At 52.4% G+C, this 26,011-nt stretch overlaps 1 protein-coding gene across 1 annotated transcript in view; it reads left to right on the top strand.

Moving 5' to 3' along the window:
• LOC146869288 (amine oxidase [copper-containing] 3-like) overlaps positions 1–26,011 on the top strand; it is a 260,397-nt gene that overhangs the window by 218,191 nt on the left and 16,195 nt on the right. The window contains exon 3 of the mRNA XM_085647017.1: positions 24,470–24,599. Coding sequence (XP_085503143.1) covers positions 24,470–24,599 — 130 coding nt within the window. The remainder of the gene's footprint in view (positions 1–24,469; positions 24,600–26,011) is intronic.

Genomic DNA, 26,011 nt, shown 5'->3' with positions numbered 1-26,011 from the left:
GGTGGCTTGTGTTGCAGTCATTACCATTCAGGACCATGGAGTAGTGTGGCCACTACTGCCCCTGGGGCAAAATTTCCTAGGTATCATGTGTGTAATCCAAAAATGTCGACAATCTCCGTGTCTACAGCATAGGTTGTGCTCTGTGCCATTGTACCCTGCCACCATTTGGATTTACGTGAACTCTGCTACATGTGTCCACTGTACAGGCTGACCAAATGTCCCTTGTTCATACTCACGGGGGCCAGTGCCTGTGTGTCTTGGTAAAATGGTCTGATGATGGCCATTTGTAGATGATGTATTTGTACCGGCGCACCAGGGTTTTTTTGTGTCCAATCAGGCCATGTGTTTTTATTCCAGACTAAGAGATGTAAGTGCTTCCTGTGTCTCAAAAAATTGTCTCATGTAGGGGGTGGTTGGAGCGGGCAAGGCCTACAATGTCTAAACCTGGAGTCTCCTTGCTAGGTCTGGCCAGTGTGTGATGTTTGTCTGGACATACACTCAAGGTGCAGTGACCCATTAATATTGGGCATGTTTTTAAGTGTTGCCTTTGCATCATGTGCCTACAGTTAATAGACATGGTTCCAGCTCATCCCTTTTTACGCCAACGCTGTGTGCCGCAGATGCTGTGCTGGATTGTCCCCAGTGCCTGGCTCCTCTGTCCTAATCCATATCATGTTATTTGCTTTTGTGTCATGCTCTCCATAGTTGGTCAGTGGCATGGTGGGTCAACCAACTGTGTGTTGCAAGGCCTACATATGTACCTTGTATTGTAGATGTTACTCATGATGCTTTTCAGGCAATGCACTGTGACCTATGTGGATTTGACTCATGTGACATATGTATACAGGTGTCTGATTATTTCCCGTCTCTTCACCTTGCCCACAGCATCGTCGGGGGACTCTGAGGGAGACACTGGCACGGACCGTGTGGAGGGAGCGAGCACCAGTGCCAGCAGTGCAGAGCTGTCTGGCACATCGAGTGGCACGGAGGCCGACGGGAGTGCAGCGGAGGACCTGTCCAATCACACCACCAGCGACTATGACGCAGACGGGTCCGAGGCTGAGCACTCCGAGGGGGCGGTGGCTGGTCCCACAGCTGACACCAGCACTCCATCACTACCCGCCCCCTCCATTCCGATCACTGGCCTCCCACTTGCTCGTGCCCCTTCCCGCCGTGCTCGGTCACCACGTGTCTCCTTCTTGCCAGGCACCGCACCCCCTGCCCCTGTCTCCACTGCTGCCACCAATGCCGAGTCTGTGGACATCCTGCGGCAGTTGCGGGTTGGTCAGACTGCGACGCTTAATGTCCTCCATGGCCACAGCCGAGTGCTCGACCAGATGGAGGCATACTTGGAGGGCATTTCAGCCGCGCAGTCTGACCAACGCAACTTGCTGAGGTCCATAGACTCGACACTGACTGCAGCGCTACGTCCCACCCCCTACCCCTGCCCCATCCACACTTTCCACTCCCATGCCTGTCCCAAGTACACCCAGACGTCGGCATGCACGCACCCCACCAGACAGAGGCACCACACCAGCAGGGCAGGGCAAGCGCACACCTCCTGGCACGCACACACAGGGTGAGGTAGGCACACCCACTGGGTCGGGGGGCAAACGTAAGTCACGCAGCCAGAGTGGGAGTCCGCATTCCGCAAAATCCACTCCCACCAAATCCACTCCCCTCAGCTCTCCTGGCCAAGAGTCGGACACAGGGTCAGTCCTGCCCAGTATGTCCATCAGCCCCAGTGTGGCACCACCCCGCAAGCGGTGGAGGCAGGACACCGCCAGGGGAGTTGAGCCCCCCCCTGTCCACACCCTCCCCCAGTAGCGCTGCGACCCATCCCTCTGACCCCCCCCCCCTCCTTGGGGCCTGTGGTTCCTTCGGGTGCAGGGGAGACGCTGGGGGACCTTGCAACCGTGTGCAGCGCCATCCTCACCACCTCCTTTGGCGCTGCCCCACCCCCTGTGGTGGAGTCCTCCGTCCCTGCACCCACAACGCCTGCCCTTGCCCCTCCTGTCCCTGCGGTGCCTGGTCCTTCCCCCCCACATGATGCCCCCCCCCCCTGTGGAAGACAGGGTGGTCTGAACTGTGCAGGCAAGCTAGGGGACACGCGTCCCACTGTGTCCCCCATCCAGCTGTGACTCATGGACTGCCCTATGGGCTTTGTAAATATTGAACTTTCTACGAACAAACAATTTTAGATCATGCTGATTAAAGCCATTTTTGTTTCCTTTGAACACTACTGCTTTTCTGATATTGCTGTTGGTGGGGCTGCTACATGATTTTGGGTGGTGATAATGTGTTGGGTGTGTGGGAAATGTAGTAGTGGTCTGGTCATAGGGGGGACCCTGGTATCTGTGTGCCATCACAAGATGTTAGATAAGTTTCTTTGTCCATGTAAGCAGTTACTGCATGGTGAAATTGTCCCAAGGTGTGTTCCTTCCTCTGTGTACCCTGACATCTTCCCTGCAGGGTGTTTCCAATATGTTGTGCTGAGCTGTGTGTACATTAGCTGGGTGTGTGACGGACCCCTTCAACTTTGGCCATGCATGCAGAGCGATGTCTCCACCTGCATCATTCGTGGCATCCTTGGTGATCACTGTACTTGTGTATGTGGACTGTTGACATGACTTCATGTGGACATGTTCCCTTTTAGGCAGTATGCATGTGTGTACTCCCAGCCTCGCACACATGTGTTACATTTACTGCAGGGTCTTTGTGCACCTGACTGACAATTGTGGCCATTGGATCTGTGGGTACTCCAACCTTTTTCTTTCCATGGGCACTGCTGGGGGCCGCTGCACACACCCCTCCTATGTCTGGACACTGCACACACCCCTCCTGTGTCTGGGCACTGCTGGGAGGACTCTGCACACACCCCTCCTGTGTCTGGGCACTGCTGGGAGGACTCTGCACACAACCCTCCTGTGTCTGGGCACTGCTGGGAGTGATAGGCACCCACCCCTCCTATGTCTGGGCATTGCTGGGAGGACACTGCACACACCCCTCCTGTGTCTGGGCACTGCTGGGAGGACTCTGCACCCACCCCTCCTGTGTCTGGGCACTGCTGGGAGTGATAGGCACCCACCCCTCCTATGTCTGGGCACTGCTGGGAGGACTCTGCACACACCCCTCCTGTGTCTGGGCACTGCTGGGAGTGATAGGCACCCACCCCTCCTATGTCTGGGCACTGCTGGGAGGACTCTGCACCCACCCCTCCTGTGTCTGGGCACTGCTGAGAGTGATAGGCACCCACCCCTCCTATGTCTGGGCACTGCTGGGAGGACTCTGCACACACCCCTCCTGTGTCTGGGCACTGCTGGGAGTGATAGGCACCCACCCCTCCTATGTCTGGGCACTGCTGGGAGGACTCTGCACCCACCCCTCCTGTGTCTGGGCACTGCTGGGAGTGATAGGCACCCACCCCTCCTATGTCTGGGCACTGCTGGGAGGACTCTGCACACACCCCTCCTGTGTCTGGGCACTGCTGGGAGTGATAGGCACCCACCCCTCATGTGTCTGGGCACTGCTGGGAGGACTCTGCACACACCCCTCCTGTGTCTGGGCACTGCTGGGAGGACTCTGCACACACCCCTCCTGTGTCTGGGCACTGCTGGGAGGACTCTGCACACACCCCTCCTGTGTCTGGGCACTGCTGGGAGTGATAGGCACCCACCCCTCCTATTTCTGGGCACTGCTGGGAGGACTCTGCACACACCCCTCCTGTGTCTGGGCACTGCTGGGAGGACTCTGCACACACCACTCCTGTGTCTGGGCACTGCTGGGAGGACTCTGCACACACCCCTCCTGTGTCTGGCCATGTACACTCCATACATACACGGGTGTGGGTACGGTCCGTACATACACTGGTGGGATGGGGGTGCGCTCCATACATACACTGTTGGGGTGGGGGTACGCTCCATACATACACTGTTGGGGTGGGGGTACGCTCCATACATACACTGTTGGGGTGGGGGTACGCTCCATACGTACGCGGGTGTGGGTACGGTCCGTACATACACTGGTGGGGTGGGGGTACGCTCCATACATACACTGTTGGGGTGGGGGTACGCTCCATACATACACTGTTGGGGTGGGGGTACGTTCCATACATACACTGTTGGGGTGGGGGTACGCTCCATACGTACGCGGGTGTGGGTACGGTCCGTACATGCACTGGTGGGGAGGGGGTACGCTCCATACATACACTGTTGGGGTGGGGGTACGCTCCATACGTACGCGGGTGTGGGTACGGTCCGTACATACACCGGTGGGGTGGTGGTACGCTCCATTCATACACGGGTGGCGGTACGGTCCGTACATGAACTGGTGGGGTGGGGGTACGCTCCATACGTACGCGGTTGTGGGTACGGTTCGTACATACACTGGTGGGGGTACGGTCCGTACATACACTGTTGGGGTGGGGGTACGCTCCATACATACACTGTTGGGGTGGGGGTACGCTCCATACGTACGCGGGTGTGGGTACGGTCCGTACATACACTGTTGGGGTGTGGGTACGCTCCATACATACACGGGTGGGGTGGGGGTACGCTCCATACATACACGGGTGGGGTGGCGGTACGGTCCGTACATGAACTGTTGGGGTGGCGGTACGGTCCGTACATGAACTGTTGGGGTGGGGGTACGGTCCGTACATCCACGGGTGGGGTGGGGGTGCGGTCCGTACATACACGGGTGGGGGTACGGCCCATACCCAGGCCTTTGGAACGTGGGTACGGGCCGTACCGCCATTATTGGGGTGACGTAGGGTGGGCGTGGTACGACTCGTACCCACGCTCTTAAGGCGTGGGTACGGTACGTACCGGACTTGTTGTGTTGCCGGTTCGCGTCTACATCCACTTCCGTTGCTGGACACGCCCCCACCCCCTCGAAGTGACCAGGCCCTGAAGGTCAGGTATGTCCAGGGCATGTATGATTTGTGACTTGGGTGGGGGTTATGTGTCCTGCCCCTGCCCCCCCCTTTGCCCCTGGGTGTTGTTCTGACCTTCTGCGGCATCTGCGTCGGTTCCTGTAGAGCAGGTGGACTGCTATGAGGGCTGGGATGACACGTAGGTTTGGGTCCATGGCTGTCCATCGCGTACAGGTGCTCCTTGTGCGCGTCGTCCTGATTTCCTGGCAGTTTTTGGCAGGCGGCGAATTTAATCCGTGCGGGGTGACGTCGGTGCGGATCGTACTTCCTGGTTCGTGAAACGCAGCCTGCAAGCGTCCCGACGTCACGTCGGCGCTTTCCTGGATCACATTTGCATGTTTATTTTCGTCGGTCGGTGATTTGTACGATTCGTACGGAAATGGTGTTTCCGTGCGAATCGTACTTGCATGTTTGTAATGTTTTTTAACCGGGTACGAGTCGGACGGGGAAAACGCTCCGACCGACGGTTTGTACCCGTTTTTTCCCAGATCGGAATCTACACCTTAGTGTCTCAGCAAAAATGTGTGGAATGACATCATCACTCGAGTGACACATCAGAACACACATCTGAGTCACTTAGCATACAGTCAGCTGGACACACACATTGCAACACGTGCCACACAAGGATCAAATCGTGCACACTCAGACCCAGTGACTCACCATTATGAAGTTGCGTATGACTCCGGATATCCTCCTCCTCCTCCCCACTTGCCTCGTGCCCAAGCCCTTCATCCTCCACGGGTGGGTGTTCCTGCTCATCCTGCTCCAGGATGAGTGGCACTGCCTTCTCCACTGCCATGTTGTGCAGCATGCAGCAGACGAGGAAGATTTTGCAGACCTTTGCCGGTGCATATGGGAGGGATCCGCCTGTCTTGTGAAGGCACCGGAATCGGCTCTTCAGGAGGCCAAACGTCCTCTCAATCACTCGCCTGGTCTGCCCGTGTGCATTGTTGTAATGGTGATCTGCAGCTGATCTTAGGTTGCGGAGAGGTGTCATCAGCCATGGCATGTTGGGATAGCCAGAGTCCCCTACGTGGAAACATCATGTAAAGAAGTGGGTCAGGAGATGCCGTAAGATACAAAGATACCGCAAAACACAGGACAAACAGAGTATACCCACCAACAAGACATGCTCGTTCGTTGTGCAGCCGCAGCATCGTTTGTGGCACCCTGCTACGCCTCGTGATGTAGGCATTGTGTGCTGACCCTGGAAAATGTGCACAGACATGGGAAATCAGCATGTTAGCAAAACACACCACAAGGGCATTTATAGAGTGGTAATGTTTACGGTTGCGATAGGCTACCTCCTGTGCCTGTGGTGGTACAAAGCCACATGTGTCCCATCAATGGACCCAATTACATGGGGCATCCCTCCCAGGCCATAGAAATCACCCTTGACACCTGTCAACTACTCAGGAGTCGGAAAATGGATGAATTCATCCAGGTGCTCCAACATGGCTGCTAAAACATCATGCAGGACACGACTGAACATCGTCTGTGTCATGCCACCAACATCAGCTATGGTGAATTGAAACGTACCTGTGGCAAAAAAATGTAGGACTGCCATCACCTTCATCTTTGGGGTCAGCGCAGGAGGAAATGTCAGTTGTTAGTGTCCCTGTCCCTGGCATCAGGGGACAGTTGCGGGTGGTGGTGACTGTGCCATACCAGTGATGCTGTGCTTGACACGTTTGTACTACATGCACACTTTTGCAAAGTGTTATGGAGAAGTGTGCCACATAGTGCCCCATCACACATGACATGTGTACACAAGTCATCACACATCAATAGTGCAAATACATGAGGAGACATGTGCAATATCACTGCCTGACACACCTAGGCCCTGCACATGTGGGACTGCAATGACAATGACTTGATGTACATCCTAGTGCGAGTCTGAGACCTCCATTCCTTTCATGTGCGCATCCTATCACCAGTGTACGTGTGTGAAACGCACCGTACACACACGCTCTGAGTGCGTGTGTACGGTCCGTATCACTAGAGTTGTGGGGCCGTAGGAGTACGTGTGGTACATACCGTACAAGTACGGTCCGTATCACTATAGTAGTGGTGCGGTAGGAGCACGCGTGGTACGGAACGTACACGTGTACGTGTACTGCCTTAGTACACGTACGTGTACTACCAGTGCGTACAACGCACTGGTAGTACCCGTATGTGTATGCACTGGTAGTACCCGTACGTGTACGCACTGGTAGTACACATACGGGTATGTGTACTACCAGTGCGTACCCGTACGTGTACACACTGGTAGTACACGGACGTGTACGCACTGGTAGTACACGTTCGTGTACACACTGGTAGTACACGGACGTGTACGCACTGGTAGCACACGTTCGTGTAGGCACTGGTAGCTCATGTACGTGTAGGCACTGGTAGTACACGTTCGTGTACGCACTGGTAGTGCACGTACGTGTACGCACTGGTAGTACACGTACGGGTACGTGTACTATCAGTGCGTACCCATACGTGTATGCACTGGTAGTACCTGTACGTGTACGCACTGGTAGTACACGTACGTGTACGCACTGGTAGTAAACGTACGGGTACGTGTACTACCAGTGCGTACCCGTACGTGTACGCACTGGTAGTACACGTACGTGTACGCACTGGTAGCACACGTACATGTAGGCACTGGTAGTACACGTTCGTGTACACCCTGGTAGTACACGTATGTGTAGGCACTGGTAGTACACGTACGTATACGCACTGGTAGCACATGTACGTGTAGGCACTGGTAGTACACGTTTGTGTACGCACAGGTAGTACACGTACGTGTAGGCACTGGTAGCAAACGTACGTGTAGGCACTGGTAGTACACGTACGTGTACGCACTGGTAGCACATGTACGTGTAGGCACTGGTAGTACACGTTCGTGTACGCACTGGTAGCACACGTTCGTGTAGGCACTGGTAGCTCATGTACGTGTAGGCACTGGTAGTACACGTTCGTGTACGCACTGGTAGTGCACGTACGTGTACGCACTGGTAGTACACGTACGGGTACGTGTACTATCAGTGCGTACCCATACGTGTATGCACTGGTAGTACCTGTACGTGTACGCACTGGTAGTACACGTACGTGTACGCACTGGTAGTAAACGTACGGGTACGTGTACTACCAGTGCGTACCCGTACGTGTACGCACTGGTAGTACACGTACGTGTACGCACTGGTAGCACACGTACATGTAGGCACTGGCAGTACACGTTCATGTACACACTGGTAGTACACGTATGTGTAGGCACTGGTAGTACACGTACGTATACGCACTGGTAGCACATGTACGTGTAGGCACTGGTAGTACACGTTTGTGTACGCACAGGTAGTACACGTACGTGTAGGCACTGGTAGCAAACGTACGTGTAGGCACTGGTAGTACACATACGTGTACGCACTGGTAGCACATGTACGTGTAGGCACTGGTAGTACACGTTCGTGTACGCACTGGTAGTACACGTACGTGTACGCACTGGTAGCACACGTACGTGTAGGCACTGGTAGCACACATACGTGTAGGCACTGGTAGTACACGTTCGTGTACGCACTGGTAGTACACATACAGGTACGTGTACTCCCAGTACGTACACATACGAGTATGCACTGGTAGTACCCGTACGTGTACGCACTGGTAGTACACGTACCCGTACGTGTGCCTACACGTACGTGTACGCACTGGTAGTACACGTACGTGTAGGCACTGGTAGTACACGTACGGGTACGTGTACTACCAGCGCTTACCCATACGTGTACGCACTGGTAGTACCCGTACGTGTACGCACTGGTAGTACACGTATGTGTAGGCACTGGTAGTACACGTACGGGCACGTGTACTACCAGTGCCTACACGTACGTGTCAAACGCACTGTGCAACTGGTGCCGTAGGGGTACGTGTGAAACGCACCCTACCTGTGTGTGGATTCGAAAATTACATAGTGGACACATAAGGGACAAGTATTAGGCACTAAATGCATGCTGGTTGTCATGGATACAGAGTTTTCAGTTCAAATTTTTCCATCAGGTGTCCTGGAAAAGTCAGTTGGCCACAAAATACAATGTTGCAAAGTGGTTGTTGACTTGACATGATGCTCAAAATTTGAACGATGCAAATGCTGTCACTTGTGTATGTGGACAGGGATTGGAGTAAACGTAAGATGCGAATGAATCTGACCAGTCACTATGTATTCCTCCAAATGAATGCCCCTCAGCAAGACATAAGTCAGCCAGAACCCATGAGAGGGCACTTGCCCGCACAACTTTCCTGTCGACAACATTGCTGCTGTCTGTGCTTCCTCTGGCACCATGTCAAGGCCTTTGGAGAGGGCCCAGCCATTCACCCAGGAGGAGAATGAGGCATTGCTGGATGTCATCCTCCCACAGTACCCCAGCCTGTATGGGAGACCAGGGGAGCAGGTGAGTGCTGACTCCACTACCTCTGACTGTGCACCTTTTTTGTGACTGTCACTTCTGGCATTGTGTCCAGGTGTGACAGACATGCAATGTTGTTTAGAGTGGGTCCCGGGGGGGAATGGCCTATGTCTCTCATGCAGAGCATGATGTAGTTCATGTGTGCACTCCTCACTTGCATTGTGCTTACTGTGACATTCACTGCATAGTGCATGACACATTCAGCATGGCTAATCCTTTGTGGCATTTTTGGTCTATAGTCCTGAGGTGATTCAGGGGTCCCCCCGGTGTGACAGGTGACTGTACCCACAGATGTGTGTGAGTTGAGTGGAGCTGTGGTGAGAGTGTCCAAGTGATGTGTACGCCCCCTGGACATTGATGTGTGTGAATGTTTCTTGTCATGTGGGTGAGTGTCTATGTGAAGTGTTGCACCACAGCTGCATGGAGGAGGCTACAGCTCTACCCATCTGATGTGAGAAGTAAGCCGTGCTGTGTGTCTGACTTGCTGAGCTAGCCCCATACCTGTGACACCCCACAGGCAAGTGGCACATGTGCAGAGTGAGGTTTGTATCCGCTGTTGCCAATGCCAGGTGATTGATCTGTGCCTGTGTGTGTCTGTGTACTCTGCTGAGGTTGCGTCAGTGGCCTGGGGCATGTAACTGCTTGGAGGTGCTGTCCATCAGCCTGGTGTTGCTTGTGATGCACAGTGTGTGCCATGATCATGGAGTGTGTCGCAACCCTCATGCCACCTGTGTACTTTCAATGCCATGTAGTGCATTGGGGCTTCCACAGAGGACAATGTCCATCTGACAAAGATGCTATTCCTTGGCAGCATCCTATGCCCTGTTCAATATATCAAAGATGTTCAAATGTGTGTCTCTCTGACATGGAGCAGGTGTAGTGATGTTGTCTCACTTTGTCATCCTCACAGGTAACTGCCTACGTGAAGGTGGAGATCTGGAAGCGGGCCGTCAGGGCTGTGAGATCGGCGAAGGGTCGCAGTCGGCACCTAGCCCAAGTCAGAAAACGGTGGCAGAACATCGGGTGCTGGATGAAGCGTGTCCTGGCGGTGGTCTTCCCTGACATGGATAGGCAGTTCCAGGAGAGACAACAGCAAGGAGGGGGTAGGTACATGTGTGTTTGTTGTGTGTCACCAGCTTTTGGAAGTGCTCAGTCGCCTGGATACACTGCCAGGGTTTATATGTGCAGTGCATATCCTGATCCCCCCAGTCAACCGGTGCTGTTATTCCTCCCTTCCCCTCCTTGACATGTGTTCCCTGGTGTGTGTGTAATCACTATTGCACATGGTCATCTAGGCTGCCAGTTAATCCAAGTGCACATTGCTTTCTGCATCATGTGTAGGGGTGGTCTGTGACATGTGTTGGTACCTTGCCTGTGCCCTGTCCTGTTCAGTCATTTGGGGGTCCCTATTTGTTGGCACTGATGATGAGTCTCAACATAGGAGTTTGAGGTTTCAAATGAACACACTTGCAGCATGCATGACCGATGTTGTGGCCTCAGACATGATGTGCATGAGTGGGAGATATGCATAGTGCCAGGACGGTTGCTCATGTTACAGTCAGATCATTCCAGGACCATGGAGCAGTGTGCCCACTACAGTCCCCTGAGACACCCTTGCCTCGTTATCATGTGTGTCATCCAACACTGTGCCCATTCTCTGTGTGTTCAGCATAGGTTGGCCTCTGTGGCATTGTTCCCTGGCCTCATTTGTATTTATCTAAAGGGTGCTACATGTGTCCACTGTACAAGGAGACCCCATTTGGCTTGTGCATACTCACACTGGGCAGTGCTGTGTGTCTATTCACAACTATCTGTTGATGGTTGTTTGTCACAAATATGTGTTGGCAGCCTCACGAGGTGATGTGGAGTACATTTGGGAATTCTTGCAGCACATTTTTGTAGACCCTGATTAAGAGGTGTCACTTCTTGATCTGTCTCAATCACATTGTCTCAGGTATGGGGGGTTTGCGCGGGCGAGGCCTACATGTCCAAACCTTATGTCTCCTTGCCAGGTCTGACCTATGTGTGATAATTGTCTGGACAGACACTCAACATGCAGTGACCCAGTCATGTTGTGCAGGGTTTAATTTTTGTGCTTTGCAGCATGTGTCAATAGTTTAAATACACAATACCTGCTCATCCATTTTTGGCACCAGTGTGTGGTCCAGATGCTACGTAGTTTTGTCTTTGTGTGCTGACATCTGTGTGGACATTCAGGCTTGCCATGCGGGTGTCTCCTCAGTGCACGCATGCCTTATTCCAACACAATTGTAGACCCATTAGCGCATGCATTGGCCTGTGTTTGGACATGTGTGCCACTCCACATGAAAGGCAGTGGGTCAGATGTGTTGCCAACTGTGTCATCATGGTACGGATGGCCATGTGACAGGTGGCATGATTCAAGTTGTTAGTCAAAATGTATTGTACCTTGGCACTCACTTCACTTGTCAACATGTCTTCATGTTTTCAATGCTTGAGTTTGATGTTTTGTTGTGAAGGACAATGATGTGCCTGCATGACCGATGTCTCCAAAGGAAGTGCACAAGAAACCACCTTTACACTTTCAGGGAACACGCTGGCACATTTTAAAGAAAGGCACAGTTCGAATAAGAATGTTTTTCAGATTATACATATCCATGTTCCCACAGTGTGGTGGAATTTGTGTAAGTCCTTGGTTGTTGGTGATAACAACTTACGAGTGTCAAGTCATCCAGACCGCCGTGGTCCCATGTATATGTACTTTCTGAAACACCATTTCTTTCTAACAGTGGCTTCTTTGAATAAGGCTGGCAGCTTATAGAATGACTGGGTATATGTAGTTTGGTGTGCACCTCCTTGTGAGACTTCTTTTATACAGGCACATGTGTGTTCTGTTCACAAAGTGGCACATTCACACATTCTAAACATGTCGATTGTGTAAAGTGGTGTGATTCCCAAGGGATCAAAATGTATTTTGTTTGGGTTTCCAAAGTACTTACAGGTCCCTGAGTGTGGGGACACCTTTAGCATTGAGGTCTGGTATTTAGCCTTGGGTGCACCAATACTGTTTCATTCCCGGTAAACAAGAGGTGGCATGACTTCAGAGTATTGCTGTGCTCAACTGTTCCCAGACACTAGCTTCTCAGTATATTTCTCAGACAAGTTTCTGGCTGGAGTGTCCTATTTTTCCTTGTTTCCAAGTGGCATGGTGGGTCAACCAACTGGGGAGTACAGGGCTTACCTATGTGCGGAGTCATCTAAATGTTACTCATGATGCATTGCCTGATATGCACTGTGACCTATTTTGTTTGGACTCATGTGTCAGATGTATAGAGGTGACTGATTCTTTTTCTGTATCTTCACCTTGCCCACAGCATCATCGGAGGAAACCGAGGGAGACACCTACACGGACCTGGAGGTGGGATCCAGCACCGGTGCCACCAGTGCTGGCGAGTCTGCGGGAGCAAGTGGCACGGAGGGCGAGGGTAGTCAGTCGGAGGACCTGTCTGGTGGCGAGCCCAACTCCGACGCTGACAGGTCTGAGGCTGACCTCATCGAGGGGGCGGAGGCTGCTACAACACCTGGCAGCAGCCCAACATCTGTCCCCGCCTCCTCCATTCCCATCACCGCCCTCCCAGTCCCTTCTGTCTGTGCAGGGCACCACCATGTCTCCTTCGAGCCAGGCACCGCACCCCCTGCCCTTGTCACCCCTGCTGCCCTCACTGGCAGAGTCTGTGGACATTCAGGTGCAGTTGCAGGTTGGGCAGACATCGATGCTGAATGTCCTCCATGGCCACACCACACTGCTGACACAGATGGTGTCGTTCATGGCGGGCATGTCAGCAACGATGTCTGACCAACGGATGTTGCTTCGGTCCATGGACTCTTCACTGACGGCAGCAGTGAGTCTCCTGCAGCGCTTCGTCCCCCGCCTACCCCAGCCCCATCCACACTTCCCACTCCCATACCTGGCCCATGCACACCCAGACATTCCCAAGCACGCACCCCACCAGACACAGGCAGCACACCACCAAGTAAGGGCAAGCACACACCTCCTGGCACGCACACTCAGGGGGATAAAGGCACACCCACTGGGTCTGGGGCACACAGACATACACGCAGCCACAGTCTGAGTCTGCATGCCTCACGACCCAGGACCTCCAAAAGCATTCCCCTTGGCTCCCCTGCCACACAGTCAGACAAGGAAAGCTACATGTCTGTGCTGGCCCTCAGCCCCACTGTGTCACCACCCCGCAAGCGGGCAAGGGACTCCACAGTCAGGGGAGTTGTGTCCCCCCCCCCATGTCCACCCCCTCCCCCAGAAGCGCTGCACCCCATCCCTCGGACCCCCCCCTTTGTGCCTGTGGCTTCTTCCGGTGCAGGGGATACTCTAGACGACCTGGCAGAAGTGTGCAGCGCGGAGCTCACCTCCACCTTTGGCGCTGCCCCACCGCCTGTGGTGGAGGCATCCAGCCCTGCACCCACCACACCTACCCTTACACCTCCTGTCTTTGCGGTGCCTGGTCCTTCCCCACATGATTACCCCCCCCGGTCGACGAACCTGAGTGTTCCACTGTGCAGGCAAGCTAGGGGAGACGCGTGCCCATGTGTCCCCCCAAGGACTTCTATTCTGGACTGGCCATTGGCCTTTGTATATTGTATATATTGTTATTTCCAAAATTTTGTTTTATGCTGAATAAAGCATTTTCTTTTTACTTTGAACACTATTGCATTTCAGGTATTGATGTTGGTGCTGAGGCTCCAGGAGTTGGTGTTGTGGTAATGTGTTATGTTTCAGAGAAAAGTTCTAGTCTGATGGTCATGTGGTGGACCATGGTATCTGCGTGCCATCACAAGGTCTCTGCAAAGTATGTTTGGTTGTGTGTGTTATTTATGTTTTGAGACATTGTACCAAGGAGTGTTCCTTCCTCTGTGGCACCTGACATCTTCCCTGCAGAGAGTTGCACAATTGTTGTGCTGACCTGTGTCTACATTTCCTTTGTTGGTGACGGATCCATTCAACTATGGCCATGCCTGCTCAGCAATGTCTCCGGCTGCATCGTCTGTGCCATCCTTGCTAGTCACTGTACTTGTGTATTGAGTATGTTGAAATGCCTTCATGGCGAAATTCTCCCTTTTCAGCACTATGCATGTGTGTAATCCCAACCTAGCACACATATGGTACTTGTTCTGCAGGGTATTTGGGCACCTGACTCACAATTGTGGGCATTGTATCTGTGGGAACTCCACCCTATTCCTTCCATGAGAGACAACATCTTGGTGGCTGTCCCAGCACCTGTACATTCCTATCAGTCCTGGGATGTGCGTGACAGTGTGTGTTCCCTTTGGCTCTCTTAGTTTAGTAGGCATTGCAATGACTAGACAGTCTTGTGGCATGATCTCAGTGTGTGTATTGTGCTGCATCCACCAGGGGTGGGTATGCATGTGTCATTTGTCCTCACACCCACATGTGGTGTGTCATGCAGTGGGGGAAAGACATCCATCCTCCTGGGAGTGGGACACTGCTGTCAGTGATGTGTTGTTATGGCACTATCAACATAGTTGAAAATTAGGGATGCGTACATACACCCATGGAGTTGTGGTCATCTGATGATTATGTCCACACCCCCATGTCTCTGTCCACTGCTGGGAGTGATAGACACCCACCCCCATGTCTCTGTCCACTGCTGGGAGTGATAGGCACCCACCCCCACGTTTCTGTCCACTGCTGGTATTCCTCTGCACCCACCCCCATGTCTCTGTCCACTGCTGGGAGTGATAGGCACCCACCCCATGTCTCTGTCCACTGCTGGGAGTGATTGGCACCCACCCCCATGTCTCTGTCCACTGCTGGGAGTGATAGGCACCCACCCCCATGTCTCTGTCCACTGCTGGGAGTGGTAGGCACCCACCCCCATGTCTCTGTCCACTGCTGGGAGTGATAGGCACCCACCCCCATGTCTCTGTCCACTGCTGGTATTCCTCTGCACCCACCCCCCATGTCTCTGTCCACTGCTGGGAGTGATAGGCACCCACCCCCATGTCTCTGTCCACTTCTGGGAGTGATAGGCACCCACCCCCATGTCTCTGTCCACTGCTGGGAGTGATAGGCACCCACACCCATGTCTCTGTCCACTTCTGGGAGTGATAGGCACCCACCCCCATGTCTCTGTCCACTGCTGGGACTGATAGGCACCCACCCCATGTCTCTGTCCACTGCTGGGAGTGAAAGGCACCCACCCCCATGTCTCTGTCCACTGCTGGGAGTGATAGGCACCCACACCCATGTCTCTGTTCACTGCTGGGAGTGATAGTCACCCACCCCCATGTCTCTGTCCACTGCTGGTATTCCTCTGCATCAACCCCATGTCTCTGTCCACTGCTGGGAGTGATAGGCACCCACCCCCATGTCTCTGTCCACTGCTGGTATTCCTCTGCACCCACCCCCATGTCTCTGTCCACTGCTGGGAGTGATAGGCACCCACCCCCATGTCTCTGTCCACTGCTGGGAGTGATAGGCACCCACCCTCATGTCTCTGTCCACTGCTGGGAGTGATAGGCACCCACCCCCATGTCTCTGTCCACTGCTGGTATTCCTCTGCACCCACCCCCATGTCTCTGTCCACTGCTGGGAGTGATAGGCACCCACCCCCATGTCTCTGTCCACTGCTGGGAGTGATAGGCACCCACCCCCATGTTTCTGTCCACTGCTGGTATTCCTCTGCACCCACCCCTATGTCTCTGTCCACTGCTGGTATTCCTCTGCACCCACCCCTCACATGTCTGTCCACTGCTGGGAATCCTATGCAGCCACCCAATCACCCACCCGCCCCCTTGCTGCAGTACACTGCTGTCCTGGGCATACACACACCCCAATATACTGGTAATATGCAGCACCAGGCCGTAAGCCAACATTTGTGGCGTGTGTACGCCTTGTATCCAAAATGTACAGGTGCCGTAGGGGTACGGGTGATACGGACCGTACCCACGCCCTCAGAGCGTGTGTACGGTCCGTACCACGCGTACCCCTACGTCACCACTACAATGGTGGTACGGACCGTACACACGCCCTCAGAGCGTGTGTACGGTCCGTACCACGCCTACCCCTATGTCACCACTACAATGGTGGTACGGACCGTACCCACGCCCTCAGAGCGTGTGTACGGTCCGTACAACGCGTACCCCTACGTCACCACTACAATGGTGGTACGGACCGTACCCACGCTCTGAGGGCGTGCGTACGGTCCGTACCACACGTACACCTACGTCACCACTACAATAGTGGTACGGACCGTACACACGCCCTCAGAGCGTGTTTACGGTCCGTACCATGTGTACCCCTACTTCACCACTACAATGGTGGTACGGACCGTACCCACGCCCTCAGAGCGTGGGTACGGTCCGTACCACACGTACCCCTACGTCACCACTACAATGGTGGTACGGACCATACCCATGCTCTGAGGGCGTGTGTACGGTCCGTACCACCATTGTAGTGGTGACATAGGGGTACGCGTGGTACGGACCGTACCCACGCCCTCAGAGCATGGGTACAGTCCGTACCACGCGTACCCCTACGTCACCACTACAATGGTGGTACGGACCGTACCCACGCTCTGAGGGCGTGGGTACGGTCCGTACCACGTGTACCCCTACGTCACCACTACAATGATGGTACGGACCGTACACACGCCCTCAGAGCGTGTGTACGGTCGTACCACGCGTACCCCTACGTCACCACTACAATGGTGGTACGGACCGTACCCACGCCCTCAGAGCGTGTGTACGGTCCGTACCACGCGTACCCCTACGTCACCACTACAATGGTGGTACGGACCATACCCACGCTCTGAGGGCGTGTGTACGGTCCGTACCACCATTGTAGTGGTGACGTAGGGGTACGCGTGGTACGGACCGTACCCACGCCCTCAGAGCGTGGGTATGGTCCGTACCACGCGTACCCCTATGTCACCACTACAATGGTGGTACGGACCGTACACACGCCCTCAGAGCGTGTGTACGGTCCGTACCACGCCTACCCCTACGTCACCACTACAATGGTGGTACGGACCGTACCCACGCCCTCAGAGCGTGTGTACGGTCCATACCACGCGTACCCCTACGTCACCACTACAATGGTGGTACGGACCGTACCCACGCTCTGAGGGCGTGTGTACGGTCCGTACCACGCGTACCCCTACGTCACCACTACAATGGTGGTACGGACCGTACCCACGCCCTCAGAGCATGTGTACGGTCCGTACCACGCGTACCCCTATGTCACCACTACAATGGTGGTACGGACCGTACACACGCCCTCAGAGCCTGTTTACGGTCCGTATCACGCGTACCCCTATGTCACCACCACAATGGTGGTACGGACCAAACCCACGCTCTGAGGGCGTGTGTACGGTCCGTACCACCATTGTAGTGGTGACATAGGGGTACGCGTGGTACGGACCGTACCCACGCCCTCAGAGCGTGGGTACGGTCCGTACCACCAATGTAGTGGTGACGTAGAGGTACGTGTGGTACGGACACGTCCACTTCCGTTGTTGCGGTACGCAGGGATTGGTGGACACGCACCCCAAAGTGACCAGACCCTGGAGGTAATGTATGTCCTCCATATTGTATGTTTTAATTTGGGTAGGGGGTATGTTTCATGCCCCTCACCCCCCCCCCCTTGACCCATGGGTGTTGTTCTCACCTTCTGCGGCGTTTGCGTCGGGTTCGGTGCACCAGGTCGTAGGCTAGGAGGGCCGGGATGACACGTAGGATGGGGTCCATGTCTGTCCGTCGCGTACCAGGGGCTCCTTTTTCACGTCGGACTCAGGTTTCCGCCTTTTTTCAGCTGCCGTAAAAAAATTGCTGTGTGGAATGACGTAGGGACGAATCGTACTTGCTGGTCCGTAAAACGCTGCCTGACTCCGTACGGACGTCACGCACGCGCTGTCCAGGATCAGAATAGTAGGTATTTTTTAGCCGCACGGTGTTTTGTACGAATCGTACGGAAATGGTATTTCTGTACAAATCGTACTTGCTGGTTTGTACGGTGGATTTCCCGGGTCCGAGTCGTACGGAGAATACGCTCCGTATGACCATTCGTACCCGGGTTTTACAGGATTGGAATCGGCACCATAATAATAAAAAAACATTATGAACAACTATATTTTTGTAACCAATATTATTGACTTTGATATTTTAAAAATAGATATATCTTACCTTAAAATCAATATTCTTGACAACTATATTCTTGCTGATGATATTTCCATGTCACAATATTTTTGACTCAGTATTTCTGCAAGTCGATATTTCCAACTCGATATTATGGGTCTCATTTTGATGTCGGTCGGAAAGCCCCTGACAGCTGGTCAGAGGCTTTCCGACCGACATCGGTGAAACGTCTCATAATCCCTTAAGTGCGGCGCTTCCATCGTCGGGATTATGATATCCTTTTCTGACAACCTTTTCATGTTGGCCTTTCCGACATGGTAAGGGTGTTGGGAAGTGATTTTGGTGGCCCCTTGCAGTGGCCCCATCCCTCCTCGGGCTCTGGTTGTGGCTCTCGGGGGGCACCTGTGGGGCGCCCCTGAAAATTCCTGCACCCTGTGGCAGGCACCTCATGGTGCCTGCCACAGGATGCATGGATTTACACAAGCTCCCATAGAAAAATGGGAGTTTGTGCAGTTGCATCCTAATAAGTTATGCAGAGCCTCAGAGCGTGTGTACGGTCCGTACCACGCGTACCCCTACATCACCACTACAATGGTGGTACGGACCGTACCCAAGCCCTCAGAGCGTGTGTACGGTCCGTACCACGCGTACCCCTACGTCACCACTACAATGGTGGTACGGAGCGTACACACGCCCTCAGAGCGTGTGTACGGTCCGTACCACCATTGTAGTGGTGACGTAGGGGTACGCGTGGTACGGACCGTACCCACGCCCTCAGAGCGTGTGTACGGTCCGTACCACGTGTACCCCTACGTCACCACTACAATGGTGGTACGGACCATACACACGCCCTCAGAGCGTGTGTACGGTCCGTACCACGCCTACCCCTATGTCACCACTACAATGGTGGTACGGACCGTACCCACGCCCTCAGAGCGTGTGTACGGTCCGTACCATGCGTACCCCTACGTCACCACTACAATGGTGGTACGGACCGTACACACGCCCTCAGAGCGTGTGTACGGTCCGTACCACCATTGTAGTGGTGACGTAGGGGTACGCGTGGTACGGACCGTACCCACGCTCTGAGGGCGTGTGTACGGTCCGTACCACGCGTACCCCTACGTCACCACTACAATAGTGGTACGGACCGTACACACGCCCTCAGAGCGTGTTTACGGTCCGTACCACGTGTACCCCTACTTCACCACTACAATGGTGGTACGGACCGTACCCACGCCCTCAGAGCGTGGGTACGGTCCGTACCACGCATACCCCTACGTCACCACTACAATGGTGGTACGGACCATACCCATGCTCTGAGGGCGTGGCTACGGTCCGTACCACGCGTACCCCTATGTCACAACTACAATGGTGGTACGGACCAAACCCACGAGGGCGTGTGTATGGTCCGTACCACCATTGTAGTTGTGACATAGGGGTACGCGTGGTACGGACCGTACCCACGCCCTCAGAGCGCGGGTACGGTCCGTACCACCAATTTAGTGGTGACGTAGAGGTACGCGTTGTACGGACCGTACCCACGTCCTCAGAGCGTGGGTACGGTCCGTACCACCATTGTAGTGGTGACGTAGGGGTACACGTGGTAGGGATCGTACACACGCCCTCAGAGCGTGGGTACGGTCTGTACCACCATTGTAGTGGTGCCGTAGGGGTACGCGTACACGTCCACTTCCGTTGTTGCGGTACGCAGGGATTGGTGGACACGCACCCCGAAGTGACCAGACCCTGGAGGTAATGTATGTCCTCCATATTGTATGTTTTAATTTGGGTAGGGGGTATGCTTCATGCCCCTCACCCCCCCCCCCCCTTGACCCATGGGTGTTGTTCTCACCTTCTGCGGCGTGTGCGTCGGGTTCGGTGCACCAGGTTGTAGGCTAGGAGGGCCGGGATGACACGTAGGATGGGGTCCATGTCTGTCCGTCGCGTACCGGGGCTCCTTTTTCGCGTCGGACTCAGGTTTCCGCCTTTTTTCAGCTGCCGTAAAAAAATTGCTGTGCGGAATGACGTAGGGACGAATCGTACTTGCTGGTCCGTAAAACGCTGCCTGACTCCGTACGGACGTCACGTACGCGCTGTCCAGGATCAGAATAGTAGGTATTTTTTAGCCGCACGGTGTTTTGTACAAATCGTACGGAAATGGTATTTCTGTACAAATCGTACTTGCTGGTTTGTACGGTGGATTTCCCGGGTCCAAGTTGTACGGAGAATACGCTCCGTACAACCATTCGTACCCGGGTTTTACAGGATTGGAATCGGCACCATAATAATAAAAAAACGATATTATGAACAACTATATTTTTGTAACCAATATTATTGACTTTGATATTTTAAAAATAGATATATCTTACCTTAAAATCAATATTCTTGACAACTATATTCTTGCTGATGATATTTCCATGTCACAATATTTTTGACTCAGTATTTCTGCAAGTCGATATTTCCAACTCGATATTATGGGTCTCATTTTGATGTCGGTCGGAAAGCCCCTGACAGCTGGTCAGAGGCTTTCCGCCCGACATCGGTGAAACGTCTCATAATCCCTTAAGTGCGGCGCTTCCATCGTCGGGATTATGATATCCTTTTCTGACAACCTTTTCATGTTGGCCTTTCCGACATGGTAAGGGTGTTGGGAAGTGATTTTGGTGGCCCCTTGCAGTGGCCCCATCCCTCCTCGGCCTCTTGTTGTGGCTCTCGGGGGGCACCTATGGGGCGCCCCTGAAAATTCCTGCACCCTGTGGCAGGCACCTCATGGTGCCTGCCACAGGATGCATGTATTTACACAAGCTCCCATAGAGAAATGGGAGTTTGTGCAGTTGCATCCTAATAAGTTATGCAGAACTGCCGACCTATGGGCAGTCGGTTCTCACACAGAAACGTTGTTCGACATCGTAATGAGGCCCAAAGTCTTAACACCATTCTGAGGTTTCCTGTGCAGTTTGGAGGCATATTCTTTTCCAACTGCATGGGGAATCCCAGCCCTGGCCATGACCTGTTACATATAAATCCATTGCTCACCTGTAGATGGGCTGGTTATTTGTATTACTTCATTAAACGGAATGACGACTGGGCTGTTTTCGCTGAAGTTTCTACCTGGGTCATCCAACATACCAGATCTGTTAACATAAAAATATTACCCCACTTGCCTTTCGTCCCTTATTCGAGTAGATGCTTTTTGGAATTGCTCATTCATCTTATTTTTTCCTGCTATATTTTTATTATGGGTTTAATAAAATAACCCCAGACTCTGACCCAGTCCTACGCAGCAACGTTATTTTTCAAATCCAGTACCACTTTGTTGTGAATATTTGGTACCTCTCCATCGCTGCTAGCCTATCTGTGCCCCATGGTTATTGAGTTTGCAGCTGAGCTGGGGGTTAATGCTAGTAACTTACCTCTGAACCACCTTCTTGGTATCCCGCATTTATTATTGAGTTTGCAGTTGTGTGGGAATCGACAGTAATGGCTTACCTCCCCACTACCTTCTTGGTGCCTCAAAGTTATTATTGAGCATGCAGCTGAGCTGGGAGGCAACATGATTGATTTACCTCCCCACCGCACTCTTACCTTCTTTGTGCCCTGCAGTTATTATTGAGTTTGCAGCTCAGTTGGGATTCAGCTGTAGTGACTTACCTCCCCACCACCTTCTTGGTGCCTCACAGACATTATTGAGTTTGTAGCTGTGTGGGAGTCAACAGTAATGGCTTACCTCCCCACCACCTTCTTGATGCCTCATAGTTATTATTGAGTATGCAGCTGAGCTGGGAGTCAACACTATTGCTTTACCTCCCCACCACCTTCTTGGTTCCTCATGGGGGCATATTATCAAGAATGAACCCCGCTTTAGCGGTAGAAAACTGCCGCTAAAGCGGCGATAATGGGCTTGATAATATGCTCTATGGAATTCCAATTGAAGTCCATGTTAGATGTGAAGGGCATCTAACCTGAGCTTCAATTGGAATTCCATAGAGCATATTGTCAAGCCCATTATCGCCGTTTTAGCAGCAGTTTTCTGCCGCTAAAGCGGCGATCATTTTATCGCCTGTCTTGATAATATGCCCCATAGTTATTATTGAGTATGCAGCTGAGCTGGGAGTCAACATTATTCCTTTACCTCCCCATCACCTTCTTGGTGCCTCATAGTTATTATTGAGTATGCAGCTGAGCTGGGAGTCAACATTATTCCTTTACCTCCTCATCACTTTCTTGGTGCCTCATAGTTATTATTGAGTATGCAGCTGAGCTGGGAGTCAACATTATTGCTTTACCTCTCCACCTCCTTGTTGGTGTCTCACAGATATTATTGAGTTTGCAGCTGTGTGGGAGTCAACAGTAGTGACTTACCTTCCCACCACCTTCTTGGTGTCTCACAGATATTATTGAGTTTGCAGCTGTGTGGGAGTCAACAGTAGTGACTTACCTTCCCACCACCTTCTTGGTGTCTCACAGATATTATTGAGTTTGCAGCTGTGTGGGAGTCAACAGTAGTGACTTACCTTCCCACCGCCTTCTTGGTGTCTCACAGATATTATTGAGTTTGCAGCTGTGTGGGAGTCAACAGTAGTGACTTACCTCTCCACCACCTTCTTGGTGTCTCACAGATATTATTACGTTTGCAGCTGTTTGGGAGTCAACAGTGGTGACTTACCTCTCCACCACCTTCTTGGTGTCTCACAGATATTATTGAGTATGCAGCTGGGCTGGGAGTCAACATTATTGCTTTACCTCCCCACCACCTTCTTTGTGTCTCACAGATATTATTGAGTTTGCAGCTGTGTGGGAGTCAACAGTAGTGACTTACCTCCCCACCACCTTCTTGGTGTCTCACAGATATTATTGAGTTTGCAGCTGTGTGGGAGTCAACAGTAGTGACTTACCTCCCCACCACCTTCTTGGTGCCTCACAGATATTATTGAGTTTGCAGCTGTGTGGGAGTCAACAGTAGTGACTTACCTCTCCACCACCTTCTTGGTGTCTCACAGATATTATTAAGTTTGCAGCTGTTTGGGAGTCAACAGTGGTTACTTACCTCTCCACCACCTTCTTGGTGTATCACAGATATTATTGAGAATGCAGCTGAGCTGGGAGTCAACATTATTGCTTTACCTCCCCACCACCTTCTTTGTGTCTCACAGATATTATTGAGTTTGCAGCTGTGTGGGAGTCAACAGTAGTGACTTACCTCTCCACCACCTTCTTGGTGTCTCACAGATATTATTAAGTTTGCAGCTGTTTGGGAGTCAACAGTGGTGACTTACCTCTCCACCACCTTCTTGGTGTCTCACAGATATTATTGAGTATGCAGCTGAGCTGGGAGTCAACATTATTGCTTTACCTCCCCACCACCTTCTTTGTGTCTCACAGATATTATTGAGTTTGCAGCTGTGTGGGAGTCAACAGTAGTGACTTACCTCCCCACCACCTTCTTGGTGTCTCACAGATATTATTGAGTTTGCAGCTGTGTGGGAGTCAACAGTAGTGACTTACCTCCCCACCATCTTCTTGGTGCCTCACAGATATTATTGAGTTTGCAGCTGTGTGGGAGTCAACAGTAGCGACTTACCTCTCCACCACCTTCTTGGTGTCTCACAGATATTATTAAGTTCGCAGCTGTTTGGGAGTCAACAGTGGTGACTTACCTCTCCACCACCTTCTTGGTGTCTCACAGATATTATTGAGAATGCAGCTGAGCTGGTAGTCAACATTATTGCTTTACCTCCCCACCACCTTCTATGTGTCTCACAGATATTATTGAGTTTGCAGCTGTGTGGGAGTCAACAATAGTGACTTACCTCTCCACCACCTTCTTGGTGCCCTACGTTATTGAGTTTGCAGGTCAGCTGGGAGTCAACAGTTGTGACATGCCTCTGCACCATCACACCCTGTTTTACTTTGCCACTTTTCTTTGATATCGTAGGTACAAGCTAGCAATCACCCAACGCAAAGAAGAAGAGTCTCAAAGTAGCAGCGTGTACAACCAGAACGACCCTTGGACGCCCTCAGTGAACTTCAGCAGCTTTATAAATGATGAAGATATTGAAGACAAGGTTAGTGCTTCTGAATGTCAATTGCTGGGCTTCTGGTAACAAGGTTTGACAACAGCCCACCAGGAGGGAGAGGCGGAGTACTTTTCTACAGAGGTGAGGTCACACTAACATATATCAGTTTGGGATGCCAATGCTTGCCTATGGACAGGCCTTCATCCCATGAAGGGTAGTGCAGATTTGAGAGAGTGGAAAACCAGGTTTCCTGTCATGTGCTTTCCTTTCTATGGAGCATTGGCTGTTCCAATAGCCTTATATTTTCGTGTCCTTCTCTAAGCTCCCACCCTACCTCGCCATCTTCCTTTTCCACTTTTAAACTTCACACCATGCCCTTCATGGTCTTTTTACCATTTAGCCGTCACTCCGTGCTAATATATTTTATCTACTTACACAGGCTGCACACGTTCCTGGACTTTACTTTCACCATTTGTTGAATTATGTACTTTACCAATTACTCTCTATCCTTCATGCCCTTCCAACCCACCGTGTCCCTTTCTTTCAAACCCACCTAGCAAAATATGTTCTTCACAGCCCCCCTAAACATGCTTCCCCATCATCCTTTCCCATCCTGAGCTTAAACAACTACACTTACTGGGCCACACCTACACAATGTGCACCAGGTACCCAAAAACCCATCCAAACCAGATTACTGCTTTATTTCAAGATTCAAGCAGGAGCCCATTTCCTTCCTCGTACTATAGCCCATGACACGCTAGCTACGCAACTGAACACCTTTTTAGATCAAGCCTACTAGATAGCACAAGACTATTCCAAGACTTATAGGGGCTTGGAGAGAAGGGGGCTTGGAGCCCACCCATTGCTTACCTGTCACTATCATTTCCCTGCTACTTATTCGTGTTGCGGCTTGTTAATGTTGTGTTTATCCCTCCCCTGGAGCATTACCAGTTCTTTGATTCGCTGTGTTCTCTGCTTCCACTGCTTGGTTCTTAAGTACTACTTGTTCTTTTGTGTCTGGCACTCCATGATAATGCATGTGTTTTTGTGCTGTCTCCCTCGTTTACTTTTCTCCCCTTGCACACTATGTTGCCCTCTGTTGCCTGTGTACTTCTCCCTACCGCCCTCCTTGTTGTGCTTGCCTGTGTGCTTCTCCCCATTGCTTCCCCACGTCCTCCACCCCTTCCCATCATTCGTCTCTTCCTTCTCTTTCCCTGTTGTTGCTTCACCACACCCACTCCCTCAGTGTTGCTTTTCAGAACCCCAAGTTGCTTCGGCTTCCTCCCGCCCTCCCCTGTGTTGCTTCCACTCCCTGTTTGCTTCCCCTCCTCCACACCCACGTTTGAAAAAACACCAATGCTTTTGAGCCTTCCATTCTCTTTTAGTTGGTGATCCAGGTCGGATCAGCTACTAAATAGAAAAAAGGGTCCGTTTCATTTTGTAGGCACACATATCCACAG

Source organism: Triturus cristatus, chromosome 1_1 (assembly GCF_964204655.1).
Source record: "Triturus cristatus chromosome 1_1, aTriCri1.1, whole genome shotgun sequence".
NCBI lineage: Eukaryota > Metazoa > Chordata > Amphibia > Caudata > Salamandridae > Triturus > Triturus cristatus.
The sequence above is the reverse complement of the archived record's forward strand: the minus strand, read 5'-3'. Positions and strand labels throughout refer to the sequence as shown.